The sequence below is a fragment of the Charadrius vociferus genome, unplaced genomic scaffold, assembly GCF_000708025.1.
Source record: "Charadrius vociferus isolate BGI_N301 unplaced genomic scaffold, ASM70802v2 scaffold549, whole genome shotgun sequence".
Classification (NCBI taxonomy): Eukaryota; Metazoa; Chordata; class Aves; order Charadriiformes; family Charadriidae; genus Charadrius; species Charadrius vociferus.
This window is the reverse complement of record NW_009650103.1, coordinates 2,423,567-2,442,855: the sequence shown is the minus strand read 5'-3', so window position 1 is coordinate 2,442,855 and position 19,289 is coordinate 2,423,567. Positions and strand designations below refer to the sequence as shown.

Genomic DNA, 19,289 nt, shown 5'->3' with positions numbered 1-19,289 from the left:
CAGGAGCAGAGGGAGAAGGAGAGGGCTGTTTTGCTGCAGAGTTGGATCTCTCTCGTCCCACGGAATGAGCAGAGGACTCTGAAGTTGTTCGTGATCTGCGCCCATAGCCCTGTAGTAGAAATATACAGGGAAGTACAAAGTTGTCACTGCTGGAGTGATAGATTAGATTTCATCTTGCTAAACAAATTCCTTCTTTGAAAAGTTCGTAATAGGAAGAGATACAAAAGCACGTAAAAATAAACATAAAGAAGAATGAAGATTTAGCAAAAGAAATAGCCTGCTCGTGGCATACCATATGTGAAGACTGAGATGCAGATCTGGATCTTCGTCCTGGTGCCTGGTTAGATATAAAGCCAGGACATGCTTAATAAACAAGTAGCTAAATATCTGACACAACATTCACTCTTCATCAAAAATTCCCACACAATTCAAGATATTCAAGCTGGTTATTTGGGTATTTCTATCTCCTCCAACATGTAGGAGGTGCAGAATTAGAGCTGAAGTCCGGCCAAGTAATTGCACTATTGTGTAAATGGTCCATGAAAAAGTGTTAAATCAGGGCACTGCTGTGCAGCCTTAACAAGCCCACAAGAGCAAAGATGTAAAAATGCTGCACGAAGGTGTGGTTGCTGCATTTTTTTTCCTCTCCAACATTAGGTTGTTCTTCTAATGTTTGTATAGCAACTCAAGCATAACAAAAATTCACTGTTTCTTCTATAAGTATGGTTAACTTCTAGTTAAAAAAATCTTCCCGTCCTTTACCAGTTGCCAAACATATCCCTATTAAAGATGCTTATATTAATTCTTTCAAACAATTGTGACTTTAGGAGATTAAACTAACTTCCAAGGCAATACCAACTCCAGTAATACTTAAACAGTGAAAATACTATATATTTTAAAAAGAGGTTTGGGATTTTGATAAAGACCTTCCATGTTTCCAGTCATGACCAAGTGGTAGTCAACACTACGCCTTTAAAGCTCAGTCACAGAACTGTTCTTTAGGGCCTGTTTGCCTCACTTGCTGATGTATGCTACAAGCTCTTCTGGCTATGAAGAATCATTCTGGGAGATGGGAGAGGAACGTAGGGAAGAGAAAGATAAATTAAACTCTTCAGACAACAGCCTGATAACCCCCTTCCCACTTTAAAAAAAACAAAAATATTTTTAGAGAAGAAAATTACAGCTAAAATTTTCTACTAGTTCTTCATTATTTATTCCACTGAAGCAGAAGGGCAGTGGGGAAGAAAAACTAAGCTTCAAGTCTTGCTGAAGCACAAGACAGCCCCAATACACTCTTGTGCTTGCAAAGATCTGCAGTAGCTGACGTGCTGAAGAGATGTATGAAATCAAGATACCATGCTAGCCATTCTGCCATAGAAATCCTCCTCTCTCTGTTCAGGGAATTTTTTTTTGAAGGAGACTCCGGGGCAATTCTCTGCATTCCTTAAAAAACAAATTAGATTATGTTAGCAGGGGGGGAACACAATGACAAAAAGCCCACAACCACCACAATACCACTTTTAGGCAGAAGTTTTCACTAATTACAAGTTTTGTGCTAGAAAGAACCTGGTCTTTTAAAGAATGTGAACTGCAGTTGCTGAGATTTATTTATTTTTTTTTTCTCCTGGATGGGTATTAAGTTTTTTCTAAACACAAGTCAGGCAGGCTGAGGGATGCAACCATCAGTACAGGGCAGTTTAAGGTTCTTCACATCTCTAATGCAGCATTGCCAAACTTGTGTATGCCTGCCTGCACGTGTCAGGTTCTACTGTCACAGAATTAAGACTTATCAGGGTCCTAGAAGCTGCTCTCTAGAGGCAGACATCCCTGAAGCTCCAATCACAGACCTTGCAAACAGAACTGCCAATCCCAGTGCGCTCCGTGATTACCTGTTAGGGTCTAAATCATAATCTGCTGAGCCTGACCTCTCTTTTAAACTAAGCCAAGTAAGCAGGATGAATACTGTAACTTTCCACAGATGTTTCTGTACTATTACATGGTGCTTTTAAGTTTCATTACCCTTGACTTACTACTTTCTAAATATTGAGATATTTTGCGTTATTTCCCAAAATACTTCATTCCCCTTTCAAGGAAGGAAAGCAGTTTACGAAGATCCCAGACCTGTTTCCAGGTTTGTCTGCTCTTCTGACCGCGGTTCAACTTCTTGCGGTGGCCCTCCTGGTGGTAGCGCTGACCCTAAATACAGTGGTGACGGTTCAGTTCCGTATGGATTTGAAAATCCTGGAGGTGCAAAGCTGGGTCCTGGACCAATAGGCTGAGAAGCCACTGAATAGAAAGGGACACTTCGGACAGCTTCCTGGTCACCAGGAGGAATCATAGCAGCTGACCCATCAAGGACAGCCTGAGGTACTGCAGCACCCAAAAAGAACAACAAACCAAGTTAAGAGTTATAACTAAACAGAAATTCCAGTGTGTGAAGCTTTTACCCTATGAATAAAATGATACAATGCAGAAGTGAAATCTCACTGTTTCTACCACCTTCTTAAGTGGTTTCTTATACCAGAAACCTAAAACGTTTATTTTCTCTCTGTCATGAAGAAGGATATGAAACACTAACCTGAAGGCATCAGCTGCACACTTTGCATCTGTTGAGCCATATTGGGTAATAAGGATGCTAACAATGCATTTTCAGCACCTGGACCCACATCCCGGCCAGCTCCCGCTCCATCACATTGACTAGCATGGTCTAATTCAGAGCTCGGTGTACTGCATGGATATGGTGGTGGGGTGGACCTGTCCGTGTTATAAGCTATTGCACCCTCCTGCACAAAAAAGCAAGAACCGATTAACTGTAGCAGACATGAAGTTCATAATCAAGGGAGCATAAAGGAAAGGAGATCTTAAGAGTAAAAACAGCACACGTTTTTTTAGTGTTCAGTCAAAAAGTGAGCTGTCAACAATTTGCAGGCCACATTCAATCAAAACATTTAACAGGCTTTTTTTGTTTTGGTTTGGTTTTGCCTTTTGGTTGGTTTTTTTTGTTTGTTTGTTGTTCAGTGCTTTTGTTGTGGGTTGTTTGGGTTTTTTTTAATGGAAGCTTAGTTAATTAGCTCAAGGTTCAAATTTCTAACAGATCTCTATAAATAAATGGCAATTATTTCCACTCTGTTACAACCTAGCTACACTAATTCACACACAACTTTTTTTCAGGCAAGCGGATCCTCTGCTTACTGCAAGAGTTACTGCAGCCTAATGAGCCTTGCAATTCTCCTTGCATTACAGTACTAAAAAAACCCTGATCTCATATAACATACACCACCCTTTAACTATTCTGTATTGATCTTAGGGCGCTGAAGTGTGGTAAGTACACTTGGTTTAAATCATACCATTTGCACTTTACAACATGAATATATATATATCATAAAGTAACTTCTTACGTTTCTGTAATTAGCAGTATAAACAAAACCATTTTTAAAAAAATGGGATTTACACTAATCCTAAAAAGAATACTTCATGTTGAAAAGTACACTCTGTACCTTGATCTGTCCGTCCACGTGTCGAAGCCTTACTAACCAAGAAGGTTCAATAAAAGATTCCTGTTCTGGTTTTTCTTTTATCTGTGGGTCAAACAGGCGTAGCTGTGATGACATCTAGAGAAAGGAATCATTGTAAAGTTTAAGTTAACCATCCAACAAAAGGCAACTTTAGCCACAGCTTACCACCTACAATATGAAGCCACAAATACTTAATTCTTCCTTATGTTACCTGGATTAGCTGGCCAATGAGTACAGGTGAATAGTAATGTGGATCTTTAAGGACAGTTCTGGAAATCACTTCACAATAATGGAAAGCCTGAGCAGCAAGTCCCATTTCAGCTAGTCGGCAAGCATAGATGAATTTGAAAACCTATAGAATGCAAGCAGGTGAAATAAACTGAGCGATCAGAACATTCTTAGAAGTATCAAATGAAAGGCAGTCTCTCATTTCAGTTGAAACCTCAGATATCCCATTATCACATCTACATTAGTCAGGAAAAAAAAAAGTTAGGGAAAAAGCATTCAATTCTCTTATCCAACAGAAGTCTACAACTAGAGCCAACAAATTCTGCTGGATTTTTCTTTTGGAATACACAGTTACAATAACAACAAAATTCATAATTCAGAAGTTCAGAATGCATAGATGAAAAATTGAAAAGGAGATTTAAGTGACAACCGGAAAAAAGCTATCTTGCACTACGTTATCCACAAATAGTTCATGTTACAATGAATAAAATAATTGCTATGCTGAATACAGCGCATAAGAGATGAAAACCTCGCATAAAACTTGCGAAAGTAAAAAAAGATGAAACAGTGCTTCACCTGGAAATTGGGCAAGCAGCCAGGCTGAGTTCCTAGTGACTGTGCATATTCATAGGCTTCTGTTCTTTGAATAGCTTCATTGGTGGCAAATTTCAAAAATGGTAAGCTATTCGGGAACGGGAGGGGAAAAATATTATTTAAACATTGAGATTATACATGCTCATAATAGATATCTGTAAATCAGAAATAAAGTCAAAAACACAGCTCTGTTAGACACAGTATCAATAACTCCTACTCCTCAAACAAGGACAGGGCATCAGGTAGTTATCTCAAAACCAGCTGTGGCTAGTGATGGTAAGAGGAGCAGTGCAATTCAGTCTCTCAAGCCAATAAGCTTTCATTTTTGCATGTAAAAAGTTGTGTTAAACAAAAAAAAAAAAAAGGAAAACCAAACCTATGATTTGATCCAATTAGGACAAGCTTTGTTGTCTTCCTGGTGTAAACTCCAAAACCAACTTGGGCCATAAGGTAACAAAAATGAGCAGCATCCAGCAGGCCTTTAGAAGCTGTAGAGAAACAAGCGACAGAACTCTGGATATTTCCTCACAGTGGCACATTGTAATTCAGTGTCCCGTATTGTTTTGGCTTTTCATTCAAATACCTTCACAATAGAGACACGCCCATATAGAACTGTTCCACTTTACATTTTACACAACAATTGCTTGTTTTCAAAAAAAAATGAGCTGAGTAATTAAAGCTTTCAGAAAGCTTTTCCTCCAGTCATCACCCTGTTCATCCCCCAAGAGTTACCAAGAGTGTCTCCCATGGTAGCAATGGTCCTGGATTCCAAGTCCACATTATTGGTCAAGTTGGATAACACCATTGCTAGATGAGGCCTCCAGTCTCCCCATTTCTCATCTCCACAGCACTAAAATTAGAAGAATTACTTAGTCAAATCAGTGACTGGAGCTCTGCATGGCTAAGTGTTTCAACCTAAAAAAGGACCAAAACAACTTATCTGACATTCTAGGAAAGATACATGGGAAGATTACTGTTGTGAACTACGCTGCTCACTGCAGTACCTCTTTAAGTCTCAAGTGCATCTCACACTTGAATCTTACCGTGGATGCAGCTGGCATCCTTCCAGACATGAGCTGGTAAACAGTCTGCAGAGGGTCATTAATTGGGAGACTGTTGGCAAATCTACAGAGACATTACACAGAAAAACAAAACACAAACAAGGGATAAGCAGTTAAAATGTACTTGAACACTCAGTAGCAGTTAATCTAGCCTAGTTTAAGAGAAGGAAATGCTATTTGAAAATACTACACTGAATAAGCAATTGTCCAGTGGATAATGTTAAGAAGCAAAACATTACTAGTTAACTGGATCTGCCACTCTGACACAGGTCAGTCCAAGCTGGGAAAAACATCAGGATTCTCCCCGTGCCAGCTGACCAGACTCAGGACATGATTTCACAAGCTCAGGGAAGCCGAGAGAAAAGTTTTTCTGTCTATAGACAAAGCACACATGGACACATCTGCTTCTTCCAGGCAAGGAGAATGAAGGGTACCACAATGTTTCTTCGCTTTAACAAAGTTGACAGTTGGTGTTCTGCACAGTGTTTTGAAAGCTTAACGGCACCTTTCAAGCAAGCCCACAGATGACATGGTTCAAATACCCCTTAAATGCAACGAGTAGCATAGAAAAACTTCTCAGGTTTAAGTTTACAGCCAGAAGGCCCCAGAATAAAGAGCAACAGATGACAACTGAATATATAGGTAAAATTAAAGCATAATTCTCGCATAAGCTACTAAGGATAACTCATGATTTTAACATTAAGATTTCTGAGCACCAAGTCTTTGCCTTATTAGCAGAACAGTCCCATTGTAAGTACTAAGCAACAAGCAAAACAGTACCTGGTCATAACTCTCGCATGTGTTCTGCTGTCCATTTTGCTGGCAAGTAGCAGAGCATGACCCCATAAACCATGCTTCATGGCAGACTCCAAAGCATCCTAATTAATACAGAAATTAGTTTTCTAGGGGTAGCTTAACATACTACTCCAATAAACACTGATTGTTTTACAGTAGTACTTTCTGTCTGAATGAAAAAATTATTGTTTAGATCAAATGCTAACACATTAATATAATTTTTGTTTATATTATAAACTGTAGGGCACATTTTTCCATATCAGTGCAGCACAGTGCCATGAAATATTATACGCAGTGCAAGTTGCAAAATGATTTTAACTGCTTTGTAGGGCTTTAAGATTTGTGAAAAATAAGTAAACAAAATAATAGTATAAGCATTCACCTTCTTGCGGCCATAAAGCAGCAACTCTCTGAATCTTTCTGTCTCTTTCTCAAGACTGTCAATGGCAGTTACAAGACTATCAGTGAGAAACGAGAGCTGGGCTTCACCAGATTCCTCTTCTACTTGTTCCAAAGCCTCATTAGTGAAATCAATCAAATTTGCCTCATTAGGGGACTTCCCAGGAAGCCACACTGTTTTATGATCTCGGAGCAAAAGTTCAGCCAGGTCTGTTCCCACAACAGTCTATATAAAGTTGAGAAAAAAAAAAAAAAAAGTTATTTCAACATTGCCATCATTTTATCTGTCACTTCAACAACAACACATGAATATCAGCACCTCTGAGCACCTGAGGACAAGTGACCAGCTTACCTGTTCTATGAATCAGTGAACTATTCCAAGATATGCCACTATACACATAGTAGTGTCTTTTACATAAATACCATTTTGTGTATAAAATATTTTAGGATAGACAAAAACTCAAGCAGTGAGACATACCCCATTTTGCCTGCACAACAGCACAATAAAGTCCCAAAGCAGACTTGCAGATTCCTTGTCGATTAAATTTTCATTCTTAAAGCACTGTGTAGCTTTATTTTGTGCAAAATTAATAACATCCACTTTATGGGTGTCATCCCTGAAATAATAAAAAAAAAGTTTTTAATGTAAACATTCAGATCATTATTGTGATTAGTATGAGGAATAAATTTAAATTCATGTATTACTTAAAGCAGGTGAAAAGCCATAAATATTTCGAGTCAGTTTAAATAAAAAAATAATTTGCAAACAAGTAAGAGTGATGAAGAAATGAAATCTGAAAGCATGAAAGTTATTTTTGAAATCTGTAAGAACATACTTAGCAAGAGGACCAGGAAATGCTCTCATCTCTTCTTGCTCTGGAGAATGTTGTAACATAGTCTACAACACAAATAGAAACCATAAGAAACTCTTATAACTATGAATTTTGCTTTTTAGCAATAAAAACCCCAGACCTCAACATAGTCTATAGCGTAATTAAGCTATTGCTCTTAAACAAAATACATATGGTGACTTGCAATAGGCACAAGGGTAATAAATGACAAAATTTACTTCACATGGGAAGGCATTCTGTGGCAAAATAGAAAAATATGCCTCATATCTCCTTAATAAGGAGGATTTTACCTGAACAAAATTATAAGGAGCTAGATGATCTACTACATCATCTCTCAGAGGAATAGAAATTTTAAAGTTACTGCTTTACATATGATTACAGCCCAAACAGATAAATATAGAGATATATGTGTTGACATATTAAGAAAAAAAACCCCAAACAAACAAATAAAAACCCCAAACAGTCAGGAAGCTATTGATCCAAGTTCTCTACTCCCCTTCCAAAAGAAGGGCCTGTATTCCACCAACTCCCTTTTTTCTTTGAAATTTTACCTCCATACTGTGTATTTCAACCAGAGCTGGCTGTCCTTCTGAAGGAAGGTTTGGCAGCACTTTTATTAAGAAGCCCCCAGGACCAAACCTTGCACAGATATGAGGCACTGAGAACTTCTCAGGCGTTGAGGGCCTTAAAGGTGCTGAAAAGATAAAAGAAGAACAAGTAACCTGTCTTGCAATTAAGTAAACTTGCTGATATATTTATATAGTTCAGTAATCCTGCAGTACTAGTGGAAAAAACCCTGCCATTTAATTTGGATAAACCTTACAAGCAACAATTCATCAGTTCCATTATAGTCCCAAAGATCTTCTGAAGATTTGCAACAAGAACAAAACTAGGCTATAGAACTTTACAATCTACTCATTTTTTCCAATGCAGGGGCTTTGATTGTTTGTATCCGACACATTTCTGTGATCTCTGGATAAATACAGGACACATCTTTGAAGAGCTAATGATACGCTACAACATACTCTGGAAAAGCTTTTCCAGAGAAAGTGTGTTTTGTTCCACACCGAAAGGGTAGGAAAAATTTATGGAAAAATCTGCAGTTTAAGTTAAAGTTTAATCATTCCCCATGAAGCACAAGCAGTGTAGTTAAAAATCTATCTAAAAAGACATTTAGAAATGGGAGTATGCAGTATTTAATAGCAAATACTGTCTAGCTACTACTGTTCTGTGATATACCCAGGTTTCAGTAAGCAAGTTATCCTTACACTGAAAAGGAAACAAGACTTTGTTCACATGTACATACACTGTAAAACACCAGTTTTTTTCCTGTTAACAGGCTCAACGAATAAGTGAAAGGCATCTCATACACTACAAATACTAACAGAAGTCCAAATTACTACTGGTAGACAACCTCACGAGCACAGTTCCTTCCCTCCTCCTTCCCCAGCGGTGCCAATACCTTGTTCTACAGCTGACCATCCAGTTTCGGTCGGGTAGCCATAATCCGTAAAAGGCTGTTGTCCATCAAAGTTAGCAGCATATCCGCCATATGGATAATCTGTGTGGAGCGACACTGCCTGCGCAGTAGTTTCATACGTATTAGCCGTTAGATCGTGATTACTTCTATACAGCTGGCTCTAAATAGATCGTATTAGTAACTGTTAGCAGAGAGCATGAAGTTACACCAAGCAAGCAATACTGCAAGCATGACTCAAGACAGTAAACATTCCACCCAGCTTCAATTCTTCACACTGTTCGTAAACCAGGCTTACTGCCAGCACTGCATTTGAGAAAGCTATCCTGCAAGACACCGGCAGCAATAGGCTATAGAAGATAATAAATTTTAGTGTTCTCCCTCAGTGTTTTTAGTACCATTTGATCTGTTCGCATCCAAGTATGTTCAGTTCTCTCACAACAGAATGTCTATGTGCTTGTATGAAGAATAACATTGTAAAATGAGTTATCGGTTCAAGTGTTGTTGTATCAGCAACTACAGATCAGAATCGGTGTTCACCTCTGCCGTAACACTTTGACAGAAAGTCTCTACTGAGTAAACCTGATGAATGCCTAAATGACTCCAGGTGCCTAAAGATTAATGCTTAAGTGATCTCCAGTACTATTTCCAATACTCCTAAATTAACTGGAGTTCAGACTGGAAAACCACCTAAACTTCCAAGAAACATGATGAACCAACACGAGACTACAGCTGAAATGACGCTTCCCATTCCAATTGGAACTGACACAGTCCAAAGACTGCACCTCAACCATTACCCAAATATTCTCTGTGTTTTTCAGGTATTTGTACTTATGGTGTAAGTAGATGAGTAGTCAGTTCAATTCTGGTTTTGCTTTTAAAGTCACAATAACATCATATAAATATGTAGTTAGTCTTTTAACAGATCCCAAGCTCAGTAATAGCATTCATGCTTGCAATGAGAAAAAACAACCTAACGCTGAAAGCCAGGCACATTATCAACTACCGCCAAGCACGGTCAGGGCAAAGTTCTCACAAACAGCAAATGGATTCAAGAGAGGAAATTTTTCATTTCTCTGTGTGTGGCAACTCGCACAGCTGAGTGCTGACTTTGGTTAAAGTTCTCTTGACAACTGTGATAAATATTAAATTCAAAACTATATTACAAAACATACTTAACTTACAGAATAAAAGTTTTCAAAATACATATTCCCCAAGCTAAACCCAGACATATTTCCACATTTCTAATGTTTCACCCACCCATAACAGAGAAAGACCCGACCCAACTGAAAGAATACTTGATGTGATGACTTGAAACTCACTTGTTGAGAGCGAGAGCTGAAACTACTCTGGTGACTGTGAACACTGCGGGAGCTACGGAGACTGTGACCAGAATGTTCACTGTGGACGCTGCGTCTATCAAATTCATCACCATAAGGATCTCTATGGGGTTCAGATTCATCATCAAAACTTCCAGTAAAACGAGGATCATATCTCCAGTTATCTTCGTATCGGTCATGTCTGAACAACAAAGAAACACACAAGCAAAAATGAACATAGCCACCCATATTCCTGAGGGAAGTGACTTCACTGCATACCTGTCAAGAAGAAAACTGCACCTAACTTCAGACAGGCTTTTAGATTATTTCCTAGATTGAGGTTTTTATTACAGTAAACAAACTGACATTTCTTCAAGAAGTTCATCCAGAATATTCAAGATCAAGACCAACATCACACTCAGAGTCTGTTCCAGGAAAACACATAGAATGTTCACCCAATCTGAAAACAAGTCCTACTGCCTTAAATCCTTTTCTTAAGGGTAACGTGACACCTCATCTGTTTTTCCTCAATGATCTATGTTGAAGCTACAGAAAGGGCTAGCAACATATATCTGTGAAATGTACGTAACACTGCTTTTCAATAGTCTGTCACAGGATGCATCTGCATTCCCACAGAATATTAAATATTTTACTTACAAAGCTGCACAATACCCTGAAATTCTGATGCCTGATACAACTATCACAACTGTTCATAATTTTTTGAAGGCTTTGGGGCAGATCTTCAGCAAATAAAGTAGTATTGCTGTTAGGGCACAAGCAAAGCCTCAGCCTTTGTCTTAACACTCACTGCCACAACTGAATTTTCTGGCTATGGGAGGGGCTCAGCCCTGAAGAAACCCATGCCAGGTTCTCCGCCTTCACTCAAACATACACACTAGTTCTCTGATCGTCATCAGCCCCTGGGGCCCGTGCTGGCCTAGATCTGGAAAAAGCATTGAGGGAACATGGATCGAATGGACAAACCTGTTGCCATATGGATACGCTTCTCTCTTCTGGTAAGGGTTGTGTTCAGCATCATACCAATACCTCTGATCGTAACTTCTAGGATCTCTGTATCTGGGGTCATATGCTGATGAGTAACGTTCCCAGCGACTTGGATCTTTGGAAAATAAAAAGAAATGGTGTAGGTATCGGAAGCCATTGCCTATAACATTTTTCTACTCCTTTCTCTTTAATTACAGGCTGATTTGGTCCTGAAGCATATAGCAAAACCAAAGTAATGTACTTAAAGCTACATAAATGTCTCTACTAATTTTTAGTTAACAAAAAACCCCAAATAAAAACACAACTAAAAGAATCACTTTCACACCTTTCAGGGAAACATGTTTATTATAGCTAGCTAGAAACTCTTGAAGGGACAGTGTTTACTATCAGAGAGATAGGTATTTTCTAACAACCTTAAAACTTGATCATAACATGATAATACCTCAATAAATATTAACAGAATCTTTGTGATCAATCTTCAGAGTGTCGTGCTAAATGTCTCAGGATGTGGACAGATGTTGCTTAAAATCCTCCTAGGCACTACACAAGCAATTATTTTCAGATTAGCAATGCCAGAATGTCTCTGTGAGCATTCAGATAATTATGGACAAAACCAGATTCTAGTCATGAGTCAATTTCTGTTTACACCTACCTAAAATTTACTTTAGAAGTCTGCCTGCAGGTTACACACCAAGGATACAGCCCAGTGAATGACAGGCTTGCAATACATTGAAGAAAACTATTCTGTAGACTTAGAATGGTGTGCTTTCACAATGGAAAGGCAAACTGAAGGCTGGCAGTGAGGAATAAACAATTTATTTTCTATTTACTAGTTCTAATAAAAAACATACAGGAAGGATGGCATGGTATTAAGAACTGAAGTAGGCTGAAAGATCAATTTGCAGCAAGTATAACTTTATTCTTGCTGGTTGTGGAAAGGATATCAGTTTTATTAACACGGAAAAATACAATAATTCTCTGATCTTGAAGTTCCTCTTCCCCGTAAGTCTTCGTTTAAACCTGCAATTTTCTATAGAAAAATTCAAATTCAGAGTTCATTTTGACACCTTACCTCCATAATCATATGAGTTTGGGTAATAGCCTGGATAATAATCACTCCATCCACTTTTTGTATAATAATCTTCAGTATACTCTTGCCTGAAAGAAAGCGCACAGATATAAATAGTTATTATTCCTCCTTCAACCTCTTCTAAAGTCAGCAGGAGATATGAAGAACTGTAAGTATGAAACTCTACCTTGTGGCATAAAGTAATGCATTTAGAGGAAATCAAGGAATCATAAAGTTAAGACTTTACAAACCAATGTATCACTAAATTGTTGCATGTCATAAAAAGCTAATAGCCCTTACCATACAGTAATGTAGTGATTTTTGAAAACTGCTTTGGTGGTAAGTTTAATTACTTATAGACAATTTATTACAAAAACTAATGCTATAATTCGCATCCTTTGAGCTGTCTCAAAAGAGAAGTCACTAACTTAAGTAATGAAATAATTGCTCCCTCTGCTTTAACAGTGTTTTGTTATACATCTTATGGTGATGAAAAGAGGACTATGGTCTGGAGAAGAGGTCATGAAAATGGGTCAGCACATGAACTAGCACTGTCATAGATAATTCTGATAATAGGTTTCAGCCTCCGGGGCTGCCATTGTGGCATCTGTCACCAGCGTTAAATATAGTCAGAAAAGAAACAAAACTGAAACGCACTACACTTTTCTTTGGTACCTGGCCAAAGAACTCAATACTGTATCGCCTTGTTCAACATGGAGCTGATGCCAATCTGTGACTGGCAGGCACACAGAATACTAACATTGTAGGGATAGCACTGCCGTAACCCCAGTGCTTTATTTTCAGTCTGTTTCTCAATCTCAGCTTTTCAGCAGATGCAGCAATGTTTCGAGTGTTAGCACATCCTTACGTTTAAATACCTCAGTGAATAAATGAGATAGCATTGAGATGCAATTGTAACACAGCACATCACTACAGAACTAATTCCAGGCATCTTCTAGGTTATTACCCTTATCTTATCAAAGTAAGAGTCAGTGCAGAGATATATACAAAAGATAATTAGAATACTTTTGATGGAAAAAGATGATGTGGCCACTACTTGAAAAATCACGAACCTTTATTATATGCCATTTTTAGGACACCATCCCTCAATTTCTGAAAAAAGCTAGAAGATGAACATTAGATGAAAAATGTAGTGTGTCTACATATATGTACGTACACATATATGTGTGTACATATACATGTATGCATATACACTTATGTTTATATCTACACATTTGTATATACACGTGTGTATAGACTCATGAACACACATATGTATACACACATACACAGAAGGTAAAGATATTTAACAACAATGTGGAATGACGGGAACTTTCACACTCCTCTACAACTGATCATACAACTGATCGTGCAAACTCCAAAGTGGCCACGCAAGTCAAGTGATGCTCCTCCCTGGAACGTGTGGGAAGTTTGCTAACACAGCATCTCCCTCTGCAGAGGAGGGGATTTGATCTTATCAGATCAGGTTTATCCGACCAACCAATCTTCTCAGTCTCCTTCAGAAAAATGTTACTCCCTTCCTCTCACCAGAGTTTACAAAGCTGCATCATCAATACTGGTACAGTAAGGGCGAGATTCAGAGGCGCTATCACACTTAGCAAGAGAAAAGACTGCAGAATGGTATCCTTTTCAGACGTTGCATTTGATACCATCTGTTCCTATGGCAGCACACAATGAGTTTTTGAACTTCCTCACCGCGGCTTATGCTATAAAACTTCAACAGGCATCATTACACTCATTGCTTCAGGGTATATCAGATCTTTAATCAATTTAAGAATTGCATACCTTGAAGGAGGCCTGTCAGAGCAGTGACTAGCTCTGGAACTAGGACGTTCAGGCTCAGAATACCGATAGCTCCCTGGTTCCATATAAGCAGTGCCAGTGCCATCATAGTGTCTGTACCGTGGGTCATACTGTCCGTAGCTATCCTCCTAGAAAAGAGATTGACATGTAAGGTAAGAGGCTTCCCACCTCCAAGAATAAACCTTTAAAACCAAACAAATCACTGTACGCACCACAGCTGTGATACCTGAAGAGATACACATCAACAGACTACAGTATAGCTTTCGATACCTGTTATGGCAAGTTATATTCAAGTCTATTAATATTCTAGAGTTAAGAAAAAAAAACATTAGAATTGGACTAAAGGCAGTTCAACCACTACACTGGCCAATCTGCTCGGCTGTCAATAATTCAGGCAGCAGATGGGAACCAAATTTTAACACCCAGACAGCTAAAACAGTTATAACTGCCACTTTTTACAAAGAACCAAATAAATTGCTATCAGCCGACATCTGTGCCAACAGCAATTGGTATTAGCAACTACTTTAAGTTTTTATAATCTTTGTAATGTAAGTTTTGTTACTGCTATCCGGATCTTCCCTACAATTAAATACTTAACACCAATGATACACTGAACGTCGATCATGACAACTGTTTAAAGCCCTAATTCAAAGATGAAAATTACTAATACATTCTGAAGGTGTAGGAAGGGAAAAAGAAAAACTTACCATGTAATAAAGATGAGCTGCTGTTCTGGGGTCTGTAGGAGGATAAGGTGGTGGATACGGAGGCTGGTAAGCATCGTACGGATGTCTATAGTAGTAGTAAGGGTTCTGGGATGGACCAAAGGCATCCTGAGGGGTCTGAGGCAGGGGTGGACGCTGCAGGTCTTGTTGCACACCTGGCATGACTGACTGACTGGTGGTGGTCGAAGGGGCTGTGGAAGCTGGAGCACCCGATGGCTGTCCAGACACCGGTGGCTTATCAGGACTCGTCTGGTCGTACCTTGTTGTCAGCTGTGCTGAACTTGCCTCTTGGGGACCCGCAGGTTGAGGATGGTTACTCAGCACCTGGTTCTCACGCTGCTCTGATGCCTGCATGGCTTTAGTCCCTGCGGCAATCTGGTAGTTTGAAGGACCTGAGGGCTGCCCAGATGATGTTGGTTGCTGCATTTGAGCTGCTTGCATTTGTGGCTGAGATGGCAATGCTCCCTGTACAGCTCTGTCTGAGAGCGCCTGATGCTGTACATCTTTTGTCACCTGTTGATAGAAATGTTGTTTGTCATGCATCTCAGGACCCACCTGACCAGCACTACCAGCTGACTGTTGAGGACATACTGGACCACCAGAAAGCGACTGATTATGCACCTGTACAGAATTACTTGCATTGCTTTTCTCCAACATCCGTGACACTGTGAAGTCAAGCACTCCAGCAGCTTCTTCTTTGCTATTTGAATGATTTGCAGAATTATTAGCCTGTACTACAGGATTAACAGGGGATACTAGTGCACTTGCACTTCCACTAGGGAAATTCGTCCCAGGAGAAACAGATGAATTAGACCCTGGCTTGCTAGCAAATTCAGGAACAAAACTTTCCACATTAACATTCTTTTGCCCTTCTGGAGCCAAATTAAGCGGCGTTTTCATAAGCAAGTTTGCAGGCTGATTAGAAGCAGTATCAGCGGAATTAACAGGGCTTTGTAATAAATTATGTCTTAACAGATTAGTATTTGGAAGTGCATTAACTAACAGAGATCCAACTTGCGTCACAGGTAATGGCACGTTTTCCCCAGAAATGATCCCACCAGCATGTGAAGTTTGGGGACCCATTGCAGGCTTGTCCCCAACTCCAGAGTCCTTCATTGGCTGATTGTTTTCATTGCTGCTTAGCTGATTAGATAGAGAAATAGAAAAATTAATTGGCTGAGCCAAGTTATAGCTTTGATTAGGCTGAGCAATCAGGATAGGTTGATTTTGCAAAGACTCTGTAGGTGGAGAAGACAACAAACTTGCATAACCAGAACTTGCCTGAGACTGAAGAGCCTCCTCTTCTCCCATTTTGGGAGGATTCTCAAGATTTTCCGAAGACATGTTTCCATCTTGGGAAAGCTGCACAGCAATAGTCTTACTTGGCTGCTGATTAGACAGGCCTTCTTCTGGTGGCTGAATGACTTCTACAGTTTGTTTGGCAGGTACATACACTGCAGGAGCAGCAGGAGCTAGAAGAACATTTCCCCCAAAATTAGGTAATTCATTATGAGCCCACAGAGTTGTTGCTGGGCTATCACACTTCTTAACTGCTCCCTGAGCTCTTGTTGAGGACCTTCTCTCAGATACTGATTGTATGTTTTCCATAACAGGTCCAGAGTGCAATGTATTTCCAGCTTCACCAGTGACTGCAAGAGGCAGTGGGTGTACCTGAGGCATGAAAATAGTTTCCAGATTATCTGGTGGCTGTTCAAGATTGCCTGGAGACGCAGCCGGTACAGCTGCATTCTTCTTGATATTCTTTTGGTTTGAGTGGTTCTCTCTTAATTCAACCACCATCTTTGCTTGATCAATCTCAGCAGGTTTTATACCAACTCCATGGGACCTCACAGGTTCGAAAGAACTATTTGCACTTGTCTGAAATACTCCTGTAGGCTTCGGAGGACTTGGAGTTGGAGGTTGGGATAGATTACTGTGGTAGTTCTTGCCCAGGTTTAGCTCACTTGAATCACCTCCCAAAGGAGAGGAGTCAATCTGTTTAAAGAAGCTAGCAGAAGATTCTTCATCAGGCTTCCCGCTTTCTTGCTGAATAAACGTACCAACTTGCTCTTGAGGTCTTGCTGAGCTAGAAGTGCTCCTATGGCTAATGTTGCTATAGTTCGAAGATACGCTATCTGGTCGGACAGGATGAGGTAATGAATCAGGTGCCTCCAAATTTGGTCCTCCTTCAGCATGGCTCACAACAGCATTCTTTGGAAGCATCTGACCTGGAAAGGATCCGTATCTGTACAGATCGGGACCAACAGCAGGGGATGAAGCGCTGATGTTCTGTGGTTCACTTGGCAGCACTTCTTGATTCTGAATGCACTCCAGGTTCTCAACATTTTCATACTGTGACCCACCATTCCCAGACATGTCACCTATACCTGCTTTGTCATCACTAACAAACATAGAGTGTTTAGCAGCCTGTGTCTCCTGCTGACTGACAATTTTAGAAAAGTACTGGACATCCATTCCCTTTTGTACCATCTCACTGGCTGAACCTGTACCAATCTGCGCCTGAGAGAGAACATTAGTTGCAACCCGCTGAGGATGCATTGGCTGGTGATACAAGGATGCCGAATTTGGCTGAGAAGCATCAAACTCCGTTTTCTCAACTATGTAATTTTTTTCAGATGAAAGTATTTCTTCATTTTCTGTCTCATCCCCTTTGAAAAACATGGAGAGAGTTCCTGAATCTCGATCTGTGGGAATAGGTCTATTTGATGTTTCAGACATACCTGAAGACTGGTTTTTGGGGCTATTTTCCTGAGCTGTGGGAATGACAAAACTGGAGTCTTGCAATGGTGGCTGTGGGTAAAACTGTTCCTGGTAAGGTTGATTTAACCAAGCGTTAGTCATTTCTGTGTTCTGCCTAAACACATTTCCAGGCTGGATGCTGTTGACGTGATGACTGCTATTTGCAGAACTATTTTTCCCATTCTTTTCACAACCAACGGATAAAGGCGCTTGCATGATATTTTGTGGAATACCTTGGTGTACAGGACCCTGCTGTGGGGGAAGATGAGAAGTGCTAACAGAAGACTGGGAAATGTTATGAACGTCAATCTGAGAAGATGGCTCAGGATAGGGCACAAAATTTCGAACTGGAGACTGCAGGTTACCTTGAACAGGCCTCCACTGAGACATAGGCTGCTGAGGAGGTGGAGGGAAGAGCGCTGTTGCAGTGGGTCCTGAAGGAACATCATTTGGATCTCTACCAACATCTTGTCTACCTCCGGGTTTGTTTGACATGGACACCGTTCCAGGATGCACACTGAAAGAATTTTCAACTGCTGCTCCTGTATTATAATGCAATGGTACTGCAGGCCCACGGAGTCCAAGATCTGCATTTGGATGCACTTCCATATTACTATTTATAACATATCCTGGGGATGGTGAAGGAATCGGAACATTAGAAAACGTACTGGTATTTATTCCTGGTTGAGCTGATAAAGACATATGCGGTCCATGAGGATTGTCCCCTGTACGTGACGGTGAAGTATGCATAACGGCTGGCTGCGGAAACACTGCTGGGGAAGAACTTTGCATAACCAATGCATTGCCCTTGGATGGATTATCTAAAGAGGAACCCTGTGGAGTTTGTCTGCCAAATGCAAAAGGGTCTGTCACAGGCTGCACTGGGGCAGCTGTTGCATTTGCTCGTTTACTGAGCGAGCTGTTTCTCCAGTACATGTTCCGAGCAATGCCTGCAGGAGGTGGAGCTGCAGCTCCTGCTGCAACAGTCTGTGGAGGCTGCTGCATGATGGCCTTCTAGCAGGGTCAGATGCTAGATGACAAACTAGTAGTGGATGCCGTAGACAGACTCCTTCTTCCACCCTGTTAAAGCAAAAAAGATGACAAGTCAGTTTCCTTTCTCACAATACGTGCAGCACTTAAGCATTTTTTATTTGAGAACAAAAAATTACTCAAATAACTTGAAGTGGAAAACGTCTCTCTATTCTCCAGAATACATAAGAAATTTACATATAACATTGCATTTCTAAATCCAAGTCCAGTATTAATGAAGTTTAATGCCCTGTGGTAACAATGCACACTATTTAACAACTGTATTAACAAATAGCTTCGAGTAATTAAACACAGTTCAGTCCTGTACAAATGTTAAAATCTCAGACTGTTAAAGCACCAATGGTATTATAGTGTTACATTTCCCCAAATTTGTTCCAAGCAGAAACATGCATCATAGACAAGACACAGCATCAGTCAGCCTACAATACAACCTGCAAGCACTATAGCAAGCTCAATTCAATTACAAAGAGTCAAGAGATTACTATCTAACTCTAATTCAGTTAGAGATGATCTTCAGCTCTGTTGCACTGTTGCTCAGTGTGAATGGACCTTTTTACAGGTAAGATGAGAAGCAAGCATCTCAAGAAAGAATTCATCAGATGCTATTCCCCTCAACA

At 39.9% G+C, this 19,289-nt stretch overlaps 1 protein-coding gene across 1 annotated transcript in view; it reads right to left on the bottom strand.

Moving 5' to 3' along the window:
* SEC16A (SEC16 homolog A (S. cerevisiae)) overlaps positions 1-18,627 on the bottom strand; it is a 23,476-nt gene extending 4,849 nt beyond the window's left edge. The window contains 24 exon segments of the mRNA XM_009892332.1: position 1; positions 3-109; positions 1,356-1,414; positions 1,417-1,443; positions 2,122-2,370; positions 2,579-2,783; positions 3,498-3,611; positions 3,727-3,867; positions 4,320-4,425; positions 4,714-4,825; positions 5,070-5,187; positions 5,381-5,462; positions 6,179-6,276; positions 6,576-6,818; positions 7,071-7,209; positions 7,429-7,490; positions 7,995-8,137; positions 8,906-9,083; positions 10,243-10,441; positions 11,224-11,359; positions 12,317-12,402; positions 14,120-14,265; positions 14,845-15,375; positions 16,144-18,627. The exon segment at position 1 is cut by the window's left edge and continues 45 nt beyond it. Of these exon segments, the coding sequence (XP_009890634.1) occupies position 1; positions 3-109; positions 1,356-1,414; positions 1,417-1,443; positions 2,122-2,370; positions 2,579-2,783; positions 3,498-3,611; positions 3,727-3,867; positions 4,320-4,425; positions 4,714-4,825; positions 5,070-5,187; positions 5,381-5,462; positions 6,179-6,276; positions 6,576-6,818; positions 7,071-7,209; positions 7,429-7,490; positions 7,995-8,137; positions 8,906-9,083; positions 10,243-10,441; positions 11,224-11,359; positions 12,317-12,402; positions 14,120-14,265; positions 14,845-15,375; positions 16,144-18,627 (5,766 nt within the window).
* Between the last annotated feature and the right edge of the window lie 662 nt (positions 18,628-19,289).